The sequence below is a fragment of the Anguilla anguilla genome, chromosome 4, assembly GCF_013347855.1.
Source record: "Anguilla anguilla isolate fAngAng1 chromosome 4, fAngAng1.pri, whole genome shotgun sequence".
NCBI lineage: Eukaryota > Metazoa > Chordata > Actinopteri > Anguilliformes > Anguillidae > Anguilla > Anguilla anguilla.
The window spans coordinates 51,395,129-51,408,313 of NC_049204.1; the positions used below are offsets into that span (position 1 = coordinate 51,395,129).

The following is a 13,185-nucleotide window of genomic DNA, read 5'->3' on the forward strand; positions in this document are numbered from 1 at the left end:
TATGCAGCTTTTTAACGATTCTTTTATTAAAATGTCTTACATTAAACTTTCCAGGCACTAGAGAACCATACTACAGGTTTGCATCATAGGACAAACTGCACAAGCTTGTGGATGATAACTGGTTGTTTATTAGGTGGCTATTTATTGCCTGAAATATTGAAAATAAGTTACTCGGTTGACCGCTATCAAACTTTTCATTTTAATATTAATATCAGATTTTCAATTATGAAACTACCGTTGAAAAAATGTAAAAGTATGTTATATTTTATACAGGCACTTGAGTCGTCAGTCTTGCATTTGGGGTCCTTTTGACAGTATTGAGCTGTTTAAAAAGAGCGTGAGCACAGAAAATGTTACTGGAGCCTTCGGGAGCTGTCAGTGTCACGGAAGGGGGCAATAGAGTCAACGCGATTTACTTGTAACTGAATCTGTGTACATCATTTATTGCAGGGCGCTTTACTGGCGCATAGATTGACTTAACTAGAAAAGCGAATGGATAGCAATTACTTTTTTGCAGTTTTCATTCTGGGAGTTACGATGCAATTACTTTAATCACAGTTTAGATGGGTATATGTCTTGCGAATGGATAGTAAGCTTAGACAGGCTTAACGTGATTTGGTCGGTTTAAAAGTTGGCACTAACGATTGCTGGCTTGATGATTAATTGCAAAGCAGATATGGACAAGTAATTTAATAGTTGTCACGGAAAGCTTCCATGCAGTTGTTACAATTAACTTGCCGGCTGAGATAATTGTAACAAATTTACTGTATTATATGATTACATGTTGGCAAGATTTTTTTTTTACAGTGTAGCCTACTGTATATTTATCGAACTAACCAATGGCTATTGGTTATATCAATAATGTTTTGTTTGCAATTTGTTTAGAGAAAAGCTAAGAGAGAAAGGTGAATATTAAGTTGGTCTACAGTTAGGAACTCAGCTCATTAGCTAGCAGCACTGTCGGGTGCGCTGTCCATTCACCCTGAGTCAGATTTAGACTAGTTTACACATCAAATAGCCGGCGATTTTATCATTTAATATCTATATTACAGTAAACATACTTTTTCGCGAGTTTACTACATTTATCAGGATGAATATCTTTGCGGAGTTTTTCTTGGTCATTCTGAAAGTGCTTTGGGCTTTTGTGATGGCCGGGTTGAAATGGGTGGTTCGGCCAAAAGAGAAAAGCGTTGCGGGGCAGGTGTGTGTGATCACCGGGGCAGGCAGCGGGCTGGGCCGACTCTTTGCCAAGGAGTTTGCTCGACGACGGGCAGTGCTAGTGCTCTGGGACATCAACAGCCAAAGCAACGAGGAAACTGCAGAGATGGTGCGGCAGATATATCGTGAGCTGGACAGCCCAGTGACCAAAGATGGTACCTATAGCCTACGTTTTTTTTTTTGTAAGCTGACTTTAATTGTGGCATGCGATCGTTTTGAAATTATGCATTTAGTGAATTGCAACCATGCACGTCCAGTTTACTAGGCTACTAGGTTTGTGAGTTAACGTTATATCGGAGCGAAATCTGAATGTCTCGTTCGCCAGGTAGGCTACACAAGGTGGGCTACGTATAGATTACAACGTCAGCTGGTTATCGAATTAATAGCCAAGGGTGGGTTACTGTTTTATTACGTATGCAAATGAAACTCTTATGCAAGATGTGTGATGCTAAATATATAAAAAAATAAATAACCGGCTCTGTATGACTTTCGTACTGTTCTTTTTGGTTGCATATTCTTATGACAACACATTGAATTTCATTGCGCGTATGGTTGTCTCAGCTAACTTGTCGTTACGAACATATTTTTTATTAATGTCGATTTTACCACTGTGAAAGTTGCTGAAAATGAGTTCACTATTGCACGCTGAAAGTTAAAAATAGAATTAAGAGTTCCAGCGTAGGCTTGTGTCTTTGCTGCCAGATAAGGGCGCCGAGGCTGTGATTTGCCATGTTATTCATATAACACAGTGCTTGTGGATTGCTGGATCCGACTCAAATTACTTGTGCTGTGAGAACAAAGTAAGCTATGTCAAAAGCAATTTATAGTGTCAATCATGAAAGAAACAGAACCCGCTTGTCCTGAACAACTCTGTTGGTCGTGACGTGGGTGATAAAACAGAATAACCGGAGACACTGAAATAGGGTATGCTCGTTAAAAATGAAATGACTATTGCTTATGGAATGACTATTCGCTGGCTTCTTCCTGGTCCCTTAATCGATTGCTTCTACTTTTGGACACAGGAGTTGTGAGTGGTGTAGAGGAGATCCCGCCATTCCAGCCCCAGGTGTACACCTATGTCTGCGACGTGGGAAAGCGCGAAAGCGTGTACTCCACGGCGGAGAAGGTGCGTCAAGAAGTGGGGGACATCGACTTGCTGATCAATAACGCCGGCGTGGTGTCCGGCCACCACCTCCTGGAGTGCCCCGATGAGCTCATCGAGAGGACCATGATGGTTAACTGCCACGCGCACTTCTGGGTGAGTTCCCCACCTAAGCGAAATTGAACCCTGGCAACGGTTGTTATAATAGTTAACTCCAGTCCACAGTCAGTCATATGTGCCACAAGTTCAGTCTATTGAATTAAATGTAGGGGGTGTACACGTAAGGAAAACACTTCAGACCAGCCTTTCTGTGTTAAACCTCCTGGTGGGGGTGGGGGGCAGGTATGGGGAAATTATGGGAATGGTTGTCTGTGTTCTGCATTCATTGGTGCTATATTTTGATTTGTCATCAGACTTATCATTTTTGACACTGCATATTCTGTCTTTATTCATTGTCTGCACAAAGTTGTATGAAACTTTTGATATCATTGTGCTGTTAATCTTCATCTTATTCAGGTTAAATTGAAAGCCATTTTCCAATGAGCTGATTTTGGCAACCAGTATGTGATCACCCAGATCCTAGCACTACATTTGGGTCACTTGAGGAGAATGGAATAACTTGTTTTTTCTGCAATTTTGTTTTCTGTCTGAAAGCCTTCCAAATGCACAGTAATTGAGGAGGGACAGGAAACGGAATGTCATTAAAAAAAAAGACACCCCACCAACAATCGCCAATGAGCATGCTCTCCTTTGAGCATCTGAACCATTGGGTTTAATCATATCTCTTTGAAGACAATGCTTTGGCAAGCCCAGTTCAGAGTTATTCACTCAGCATGTAAAGTCCTCTCTTACTATTGCATTGAGCTTGTTAACAAAACTGTTACGTCCGCCCTGAAATGTGGAATCTTTGCTCATTCCTGGGTTTAATATGTATAGCAGACCTCCGTGGGGCGTTTGTTAGTGGTGAAGCCTTGGCATCTGTTTAAAGCCTGCGTTTTCCATTTGTTTTGATTCCGGCTTTGCAAATGTCTGCCAAATTGATTTGTGACCTAACAGACTGGATCTTCTGCTAATGTAAATCCAAAGGCTTTGTCACAACGATGAACAGCAGGGCTTGCTTTAAAGCTCTTGAATAACTTGGATGTAAGCAGGACTCATTGACACTAGCTTTGGGGTTGATCAGCATAGCAGGAAGAATGTGCTCTCCCCAGGCACCCCAGTTAATTAAAGCTTATTGCAGATTGCATCCTGCTCCGCGATGTGCCATTTGTGTTAAACCATTCTCACTTAGCATCCCTCTAATTAACCTCGTGTTAGTAAATGAGTAAACGCTGAGGTTTGTGGCCAATCTCATTTGAAGACCACCCCTGTTGTGAGAAGCTGAGCGGTTGGATATTTGCTTTTGGCAGAGTCACACCGTAGATACAGTGCTCTCTGGTGGATTTGCATATGAGTCCAGGTTTTACCATAAGCCAATCATGAGGATGACAATACAAGAAACAAATCAACTAAACTCCCTATAATTCTTGGTGGTGAATGGGCTAAAAAGATGATAGCACTCATTTGATAAACAGTCACTTGAAGTGTGAGTTCCTGATAACGTAATCTGTTTGCCTTGTCATCCTGCCTTGTAGATTCTGAGTTTGCTTAGAAAAGCATGATCCTGTAGCAGCTTCTGTAAAAGACCGCCTGTGTTGTTTGCTTTAACACAGCAGCATAGTGGGGATTCCCAAAATGATGCAGGAAAGCTACATTCGGAATTTCAGATCAATGAGACGCATCGTTTGAGTGGCCATTAGGAGGCCCTTTTACACACGCGTTAACACCTACATTTTGTCTCTGAAATCTCCTGCCTGCCGTCACCTCAGACTGAAGGTTGTGGAGCTGAGGCAAGTGGGCACACTCATTAAGCTTTCCTCCCTGTTTTCCTTTGTTTAATGCGGACCGTGGTTTCTTTTTGGGGGGGGGGGGCAGATGAAGGGATATCTTAATGAATGGGGACAGGCGACTGCTGCAGAATGGAGGATGTGGTTCATTAGGAGCCACAGACCAGCTGAATAGACAGAGACCTGAAGTGAATTCTGACACAAACGCACGTAATCATAATTGCGTGCAGCATGCGGACGGGTCTTCGCTCGACGCACAGCAGGCTTGTCAAAGCAGACGCCTAAATCCTGAACATTTTGCGAAGATCATTTAAGAACACTTTGCATTTTGTCTTTCTTGCTGCTACATCAGATTTTTTCTAAAACTGTTTGTAAAACGGTTGTGCAGTAAGGGCAGTGGTGCAGCTCGGTCCTCAGCGATGCAGTGCGTGTTCTCTCACGGTCGATTCGACCGCGCTGTGCATGCGCCAGCCGCGCGGTTTCATAACCGCGGCCCGAGGGAGGGGACGAGCGGGCGGTGCGAGGGAGCCGAGTATCAGCGCCGTAGGTCCTCCCTCCGTCCCCCCCGCCCGTTTCACCATGACAAAGGAAATGACTTTTGGCACGTCGTTTCACACGTTTGCACATTTGATCCTCGAACGCTGTAAAAAGCACAGTGGTAATCCACTCTTTTGGGTGGAAAATACACGTGACTTCACTTTCTTTACACGGTTTGCTGGCACTTGATGTTTATTTGAATTAATTTCATTTTGTCTGAAAAGAGATTGCATAAGAAGGCCAAGATGTTTGCAACAGCAATGCACGTGTGAACATTCACTTCGTTGTACCAGTTTGTAGTGGTTTGATATGAGTCCCTGATTGTGTTATTCTTAAACGGGTCATATGTTTGCTACGTTTCTCTTTCACTGATGTTTAGAAAGACCTTGCAGCACATTCTTCCTCCTGCGGAAGTACAGCTGAACCTACTGGATGTTCAGAAAAGGCCGGTAGTCCGTGTTTTTATTTAGTTGTTTTGTTTATTTTCATTTTTTCATCAGGGGTTTCCTAAGTTGCTTAAGGTCAGTCAATCTGACAAGAACAACACCTTAAAGATGGTAAAACACTAGCTTTGCACAACAACTCAAAATAGCAAATCATTCATGCTTCGTCATTAAATGAATGACATTCCAAAACCATTCTATTTCCTTCCCCTGTGTCATGACGGAGTTTCACAGGACATCTGCACCCAATCCATGTAATTCCCCCCAGTTTGTTTGAGCAGTCTGGCTGTTGGTTTGCTGAATTATCTTAACGTTATTGCATTTCAAAATGGTGGTGGGAGTCGGGGGGCAGGGTGTGCTGTTCCAGATGGATGGCTGCTTTTGGATTAAATGGTGGGAATGCCGCTCGGATGCGAGAGCTAGCAGGAAGTGAGGCGATTATCTAAGCATGGTCTTCTGCCAGGCTCCTTGGACTCCACTGAGGCACCCCCCCCCACCCCCAGTTTCCAGCAGGTTTCAAGGGAGGGGTCCACAGCTGCACATGCACCGGGGGCCAGTGCTGACTGCTTGGCTTCCCAAGACAAGCCTCGGCGCTCTAAAGCCTTGCCTTCTTTTTGTTTTTTCTTCCCTTAGAGAAAGAAAGCTACACATGCTACTAGTCTACAGTCTCTTTCCCCGGCACATAGCCTGTAGCGTCATCTGACCCACAGCACGGCCGTGTGTTACAGTGCGCTCTGTTGGGTTCATGGGCTACGGTTCGGGGTCCAGTGTATTTCTGGGGCTGTCTCCTCAGGAAAGCACCGTGACATTTTGGGCAGAGCATCCAGGGGGAACGGGCCGACGAGCGCGGGGGGGGGGGGGGGGGGGCGTGCAGGGGGGGTGTCTGTGGAAGCTCAGAGGAAGCTCAGAGCTGGGAGGAGATCCCTGGAGGAAAGCATCAGGGAAGGCCGCTCTTGTCCACAGCTGAACTGGTAATGGGGAACCACTGCCTGACCCACTTATCCGACAATTGGTTTCTTGTCTCGGGATCAGCTTGATGAGATGCCAAGTGACAGGAGCCAAGTTCTGCGAGCCGCACTCCTGTCCGGCCAGGAGAAAGGGAGCAGCCAGGCAGAAGAGTCTTACTTGAGTGGTTTTATGCGGTCCTGGGAGCGCTGCACCTGTACTAGAGCTCTTACTTGACTTGTATGCTGCTCCTGTGTTCAGGGTTCGGCGGGGTGGGTCATGTGGACGGGTTTGTTCAGCCATCCACGCTTATTTAGCAGCCCAATGTCCCATCCTCCTCAGCTTCAATAGGTTGTGTTTTCTTTTTTTAATCGCTAATTAATCTTTGTCAACAGATTAAATGAAGTGAATCGTGATGAAACTGGATTGGCCAAGTTTCAAAAACTAGAAATGATTGAGCAGTATTGTATTTATTATTATTATTATTATTATTATTATTATTATTATTATTATTATTATTATTATTAATAGTATTATTTATAATTGTTTTGTAGCATTTGGTATCTTCTAGAAACCAGATCTGAACTGGAAGCCTCATGCTCCTCACACCACCTTGATGGGAGAGACATATAAACTTGTTTACTGTAAAAATCCACAAATTCTTGTCCTGTTCAAAACAAACCATTCAAGTCAGTTTTTCCCCACCCTGTTTTTGTGAATGGCATGAACTTGGATGAACTTGTCTGGAAACAAAAGAATTAAACTATTGACCAGCGTCGCTGAGGTTAAATTAACCCCAGATCAATAAGTGTTTCACTTGACTGCAGGGCATGCTCCATTATGGAAATAGTTTCACCGCCGATAACGAAAGTAGCTGGAAACCAAAATCGTTGTCATTCAGGACCGAAAACAAAAGTTCCCCGTTACAGTTTATCAAGGGCAAACCGTATCCGTACACGGAGGACTGACTAATTAGTAGCCATCTGGAGTCCCCTCGGCACAATATTTGTGCATATCCCTGTTGGATTTACAGTTGCACTAATCCAGGGTGACACCGCAGCTGCGCGCTGCTTTGTGCCGAGAAATGCGCTCGAGTTTGTCTCAATTAAGGGGCGCAACAGGCATGCAGACTCCGCGCAGTCGAGGAAGCCCGGCGCTGTCGGGAGTTAATCTAGCGTAAATGCGGGCGTCGAGAACCAATTACGAAAAGCTACGAAGTAAGACACGAACCCCCGTTCGCTTTCACACGTTTCGTGTCCGAGAGGTCAGCGGGGGCCACGTCAACATGCCGGGGGCTGCCATGAGCAGCGCTGGCCTGCCCTCCGGGCCCGCGGCATCTCGCTCCTCACCTGTAAGAGGTTCCCTACTCTTCACAGCTCGCAGACATAACGACTCACATGTTGGCAGCTTGTGTTTTAGCCCTTGTTAAATTCCATTCGCTGAAACTGCAGGACTTTGTATTAATAATGCGGGGGAGCGCCTGTTCAGAAAAGCTGCCTGTATCTCTTTGGCAGGCCCGTTGACTGTAAACTCTGAGCGCCAAACCGGGCTGCGGTTCTGTACATTGGGCTGTGTCAGAAGTGTTGGCTTGTGCACGGTATGGGAACATCTGAAGTAATGCTTCACTTGCACGCACACCTACTGACCACCATTTTGGCGTAAGGAGCTTGCGCTAAACATTTGCCCAGTCAGGATGTTCTCCCTCGAGCGGACCTCATCATTAAGTAAACGGAAAGTTTTCCTGGAGCTCTTTTAAATATTTAACGTCCCAGTCAAGAGCAGTACAGATGTTTGGCTCTGGTCTATCAGAATTGCTCATCCATAATTGCTCCACAATTTATGAAATAAATTTATCTCACCATACACACACACTGTCAGCAATCATTTCTAACCGAGGTTTGCGTTAGTGTTGCGTGTATTGTTTGATGTAATCCATCAGTCAAGACAGGTCGGATGACTTAAGCATTTGCTTTCTTGGAATAGCCTAATGCCAAGAATGGAAAAAGGTTTACAAGAGACCAGGAAGTCGGATGCATATCCATAAAACGTGCAGCCTGACACATCTGCACATTCACCCAGTCTCTGAAGAGAATTCCTCTCCCATGTGCATACCTGTACAAGCTGGTACCACTCTCAGAAACGGACCAGTTCAGCTTCACAGGGAATGTTTATAAATGGTGATATCATGAGCACCAGACTGCTCTGTTGATCTTGGCATTTGCACTTCATGGCATGCTATGTGCTCAGGATGGAGTCTTAGCAAGACTCCGTGTAAAAACAGTGCAGCGTTCTGTCATTGTCTGTGGCTGATCAGTTTCCTAATTTTCCTCAATGACTTGTGCCCTACGACACTTGGCTTCTTCAGCTGTACAGTCATTTGGTACCTGGCTTTGCCACACAAATGGTGAGATTTAATTCTGAGAATATGTACCATCCTTCAGAACTGGTGGCCCTGTTTACAGTTACATCCCTTGGGTCACATGACTAGAGTGGCTCAGCACTGTTAACAGATGAAAATGTTTATTTTACCTGTTGCATATATCACTCCATTGACTCTGAACTGCGGTACCTTCGCACATTTTTACACTGAATGTACGGGCCCCCTCTGCTTTGCCCTGTTAAAACATTTACTCGTCGCTCTTGTACTTAGTTAGCCATTAGCAGCTTAGCAGCGCCGAGGAGGTCTGCACTGAATTGTGTGACGTGCTGAGTGAGAGGCGGGAGGTGCTGTGTGCTGTCTGCACCTCTTTGCACTGCGCCGTTCGTCAGGGCACTGGATCTGTGTGGGAAAAGAGCTTAGCTGTGCATGAGGCACACTGCACACCCAGATCTGACCGTCCAGAGTGGAATAATATTAATCCTCTGCTATATGTCAGATTTGAATTTGCCACCTTTTTAGTCTGTGAACTTAACTTTGTTAAGTTTGTTATGTTTTGTTTTGCACTCTAAAATGCCACAGCTCTCTTTAAACAGTAGGACACCCATTTATTTGACTTTTTTCTTTAAGAATGTTGTGAAGCTTTCGTCTGGTTATTGAAGGCTCTGTTCTCAGCACAGGGAAGAGGAGGGAAGAGGACCCGCTCTTGGCTTCGCTCTCGTTTGTAACCGGCTGCCAAAGGCCTTTGATCATTTTCCTCCCGGAGACCGCATGAGTAACGCGACTTCTTTTTTTCTGCTTCCAGACCACCAAGGCCTTTCTTCCCAAGATGCTGGAGATGAACCATGGACACATTGTGACAGTTGCCAGCTCGCTGGGATTATTCAGCACAGCTGGTGTGGAGGTCTGTACGCCGCATCTCCCAAATAAATCTGTTGGCAGCCCGGGAAAAAGGGACAGTCTGTTTACAGAAGTCCAAGAGCCTGGCTCTCAACTGCGTGGCAGTTCAGTTTTGTTAATGAGCCTTTGTTTTTTTTTGTTTTTTGTTCAGCCAATTAAAGAACACGATTCACTCGGGAGTCTCGATTTAAGGCGGGCTCTGTTTCTACCTGCGGGGGGTGCGGGGTTCCAGCTGAGCCCTGTCATCCCGATTGCGGATGTCTCTATCACAGTGCTGGGAAGGGAAGATTTGGGGCCTGCTCTCTCTCCTGCTCAGCCATTCATAGCCGGCTGTACACAAGCATTTATCCCCATTTTGAGTTGGACGCCATTAAAATGTAAAAGGATCTTGCTCTTCAGTCCCAGAATTGTATGCATACATGCTAGCAGTACAGGAAGCAGGGACCGTGTTCTCCGGGAACACTTTCAAAGGCTGGCCCCCTTGTCGAGGCACTCATTTAATATTCCGATGAGTTTACAATGTTTTGCTTTCGCTCCGGGCCTGAGCACAGACCGGTGTCAAATTCCCCTTCCAGCCTGTGTGATATTTACTGTACTGCCTTTTGTTTTCATAGCTGTGAGCTGGCTTTCGTTTTACAAGCATTCATCTATGACAATTAGTGTGACTTCAAAGAAACCTCAGCACATTGTTTTTTTTTTGTTTTGTTTTTTTAAACCTGTTATTATGCTTCCCCAGACATGCACCGAAAGTGAATTTATTGCCGTGTGTTAATTTTGTGGCTGAAGCTACCAGTTTTATAACGTGGGCACGGTCGGATCCTTTTGTCCATTAGTGTTTATCTACGTGCATCTGTGTTTGCGAAAGGTCCTTTTGAAGATTACTTCCACGCTGAACCACATCAAAACATTCCTGCGAAGCTAATGCTTCCCTTGCCACAGAAAATAAGAATAAGGCGAATAAAACCAGAGAGCCCGGCGGTTGTGAAATAAAGGAAGGACGAAAATGACCGGGACCGGTTGCTAACGGCCGTCATTAGCGCGCACAGCGGTTTTAAGGCGCGCGCCTCTTTTACGCACAGCGTTTTTAAGGCCTGTGCGCCTCGTGCGCTCTTGTTTCCAGGACTACTGCGCCAGCAAGTTCGGTGCCATCGGCTTCCACGAGTCGCTCAGCCACGAGCTGAAGGCGGCGGAGAAAGACGGGATCAAAATGACCCTGGTCTGCCCCTACCTGGTGGACACCGGCATGTTCAGAGGCTGCAGAATCCGGTGAGCGGTCCCCCTGGAGCTCAACGGAAGCTCGCTTTGGGAGATGTGCGAATACGACGGAAATTACAGCTGGCTATGATAAATCCGTCGGTGCAACTGAAGATTGTGACGTGATTTAACTTTTGTATTAATAAGCTTATCATCGTGCATTTATTTTTGGTTTGGCCATTAAGACAATAATTTATGAATATCGGTTTCTTTATGTATTTATTTTGGCCAGTATAAATGTGGATTATGGGGTGTGCTTTATGAATGGTTCGTTATTTACAGCGCAAGTTAATTTGTCTGGACATGTCAAATTAATGTATTTTATGATGCCTGTCTGCCTGTTCAGCTGTGGAAGAAACACACATTGGATTCCTTTCAAAATTCTCTCAGTCATACTTGCATCAGATACTGCAGGAAAAAAAAAAAAACTTTTACAACCGTAGTTGCCAAAGACTAGAAAAGGTATTGCAGCTGATAGCAGATACAGTGGTTTTTGAAAGGCTGCCCGTGTTTTTCTGCGTGCAGGAAAGAGTTTGAGCCCTTCCTGCCCCCCCTGAAGCCCGAGTTCTGCGTGACACAGGCCATGAGGGCCATCCTGACCGACCAGCCCATGATCTGCACGCCGCGCATCGTCTACATGGTCAACTTCATGAAAAGGTGCGTCCCGAAACGAGGCGGCTGTCACGGCAACCGGAAACACCTGTGCTAAACCTGCTAACCCTGAGCAGTTGCTTTACCGTGTAGATCCACGTGCTTTTTCCCTGCTGGGAAAGTGATGTGTGGGGGCGGGGCTTGGCGCGCATCGAATGCTGATTGGCTTCCTCCTCTCTGTCTCGCAGCATCCTGCCCTTTGAGGCCGTCGTGTGCATGTACCGCTTTCTGGGCGCCGACAAGTGCATGTACCCGTTCCTGGCACAGAGGAAGCAGGCCATGAACAACAATGAGGCGAAGAACGGGATCTAGAGGGCGCTGTTCCCAAGTTGTACATCGGCACATTTCCTGAAAACGCGGAGGATAAGACCACTGAAGGAGAATCGGAGAGAGAGAGAGAGAAGAAAAGACTGAATCTTGACTGGTGCACTTGCATTGACCAGATGCAAAGGTTTACCATATTGTTCCTCTGGAACAAAGAAAGCTGTGTACTACACTAAGGATTTATTTGTATTTGTTTAAGGTTTGTTTAAAGAAACCAACTGTCTATATACTGTGTTGACAATAGTTTTTAAATCATACAAAAGGTATTCAATTATTAACTATTTACGTAATGTAGTCACCAGCATTATTTAGCGTCTTTGTGGAAAAATACAGTATGTTACTGTATGAACAGTAAATCTTGTCACTTTGTTTTTTTTTGTAGACATGCACTGTAATTACACAATTTCTCCACACTGCAAACACTATTCGTGTAGAACAGTTCCACAGCATAGTATTTCTCAACTGCTCCCAGCACACTGCGAGGTCAGTAACCACAGAGGCTGCATCTATAGGTGACATCCCACTAACTTGGGGGGACAAAGATTGACCGAATCCTTCTTGACATCAGACTGATCCTGGCTAACGTCTGACAGGTCATCATCTTGCACTGCCAACTCCTAATGTTTTCATCTGTACTCTTGTCCTTGGCATTAATTGGATGTACAGCAGTCTTTCATTCCCGTTGACCTGTCAGTATAAGGACACGTATTCCTCAGTTGCCCATCATGCAGGTTGTCGAAGCCTGGGATTCTCCTTACTTCTTGGTTTGTGCTGCTCAGTTGATGAAAGACAAATGTAATCAATAGGTCAGGGGTCAGCGCCCCATGTTGAACCAAACCGTATTTGTTTGGCAGTGCTCATCGATCTTGTTTTCACGTCGTCGCGCGGGGGGGAAAAAGATCAATTTGGCATAGGTCCTGGATGTATAGTTGGATATATTTTTGTAAACATTTCTTGTGCAATTAAATGTACAGAAACATCAGCAATATTGTTCCCTCTGGTTTGTGCTGTAGAGCTAACCGTCCCAATGTCTACATTCTTTTTAAAAGCAGGAAAGCCTTGTGCAACCTTTCAAAACTCAAAGTTAGGGAATTTCTTGTTTTTATATGCAAGTTATTTGTCTGTCATTGTCTTGATCAGTGAGATGTTAAAAATATCATGGTCTATACACACTACTGACTATTAAAACTATGTTTGGAAGTATTGCATTAAACTCCTTTTTCAATGAAATGTTAATGTTTAACTGTTGTGAGTACCCAAAATTCCACTGAAATGAAAACTCCATTGTTTAATATTTGGATATTTTGTATGCTTTAGGAAGACAGACCTTTTGAATTTAAGCAACATTCCAATAGGCGTTTTCTTCATTGACTATTATGAGCCTAAAATCTCTACCTCTCGATTTTTTGCCATTTGTTGACAGTATGACAGAAGCCTCCTTTTTGTAATTTTCTTTGAATCCTGCTCTGCAGAGGAGCAGGTTATATGTGGTTCTGATGTTTAGTGTCTCTACCTAACTTAAATGAATAAAGTGATTTAGATTATTAT

At 44.7% G+C, this 13,185-nt stretch overlaps 1 protein-coding gene across 1 annotated transcript; it reads left to right on the forward strand.

Annotated features, from left to right (window-relative positions):
* Positions 1-351: 351 nt before the first annotated feature.
* On the forward strand, positions 352-13,184 carry rdh10a (retinol dehydrogenase 10a). The gene is made up of 6 exons (XM_035416256.1): positions 352-1,373; positions 2,241-2,476; positions 9,314-9,412; positions 10,529-10,674; positions 11,188-11,319; positions 11,502-13,184. The coding sequence occupies exons 1-6, from the start codon at positions 1,091-1,093 to the stop codon at positions 11,623-11,625; spliced, it is 1,020 nt and encodes a 339-aa protein (XP_035272147.1). The 5' UTR covers positions 352-1,090; the 3' UTR covers positions 11,626-13,184.
* The last annotated feature ends 1 nt before the right edge of the window (position 13,185 follows it).

What these genes read in the sequence shown, in the direction of transcription:
- rdh10a (XM_035416256.1), top strand. Translation starts at nt 1,091, where the DNA reads ATGAATATCTTTGCGGAGTTTTTCTTGGTCATTCTGAAAGTGCTTTGG. An exon ending in CAGCCCAGTGACCAAAGATG is followed by an intron (nt 1,374 to 2,240) that starts GTACCTATAGCC and finishes TTTTGGACACAG; the next exon opens with GAGTTGTGAGTGGTGTAGAG. An exon ending in ATGGTCAACTTCATGAAAAG is followed by an intron (nt 11,320 to 11,501) that starts GTGCGTCCCGAA and finishes TCTGTCTCGCAG; the next exon opens with CATCCTGCCCTTTGAGGCCG.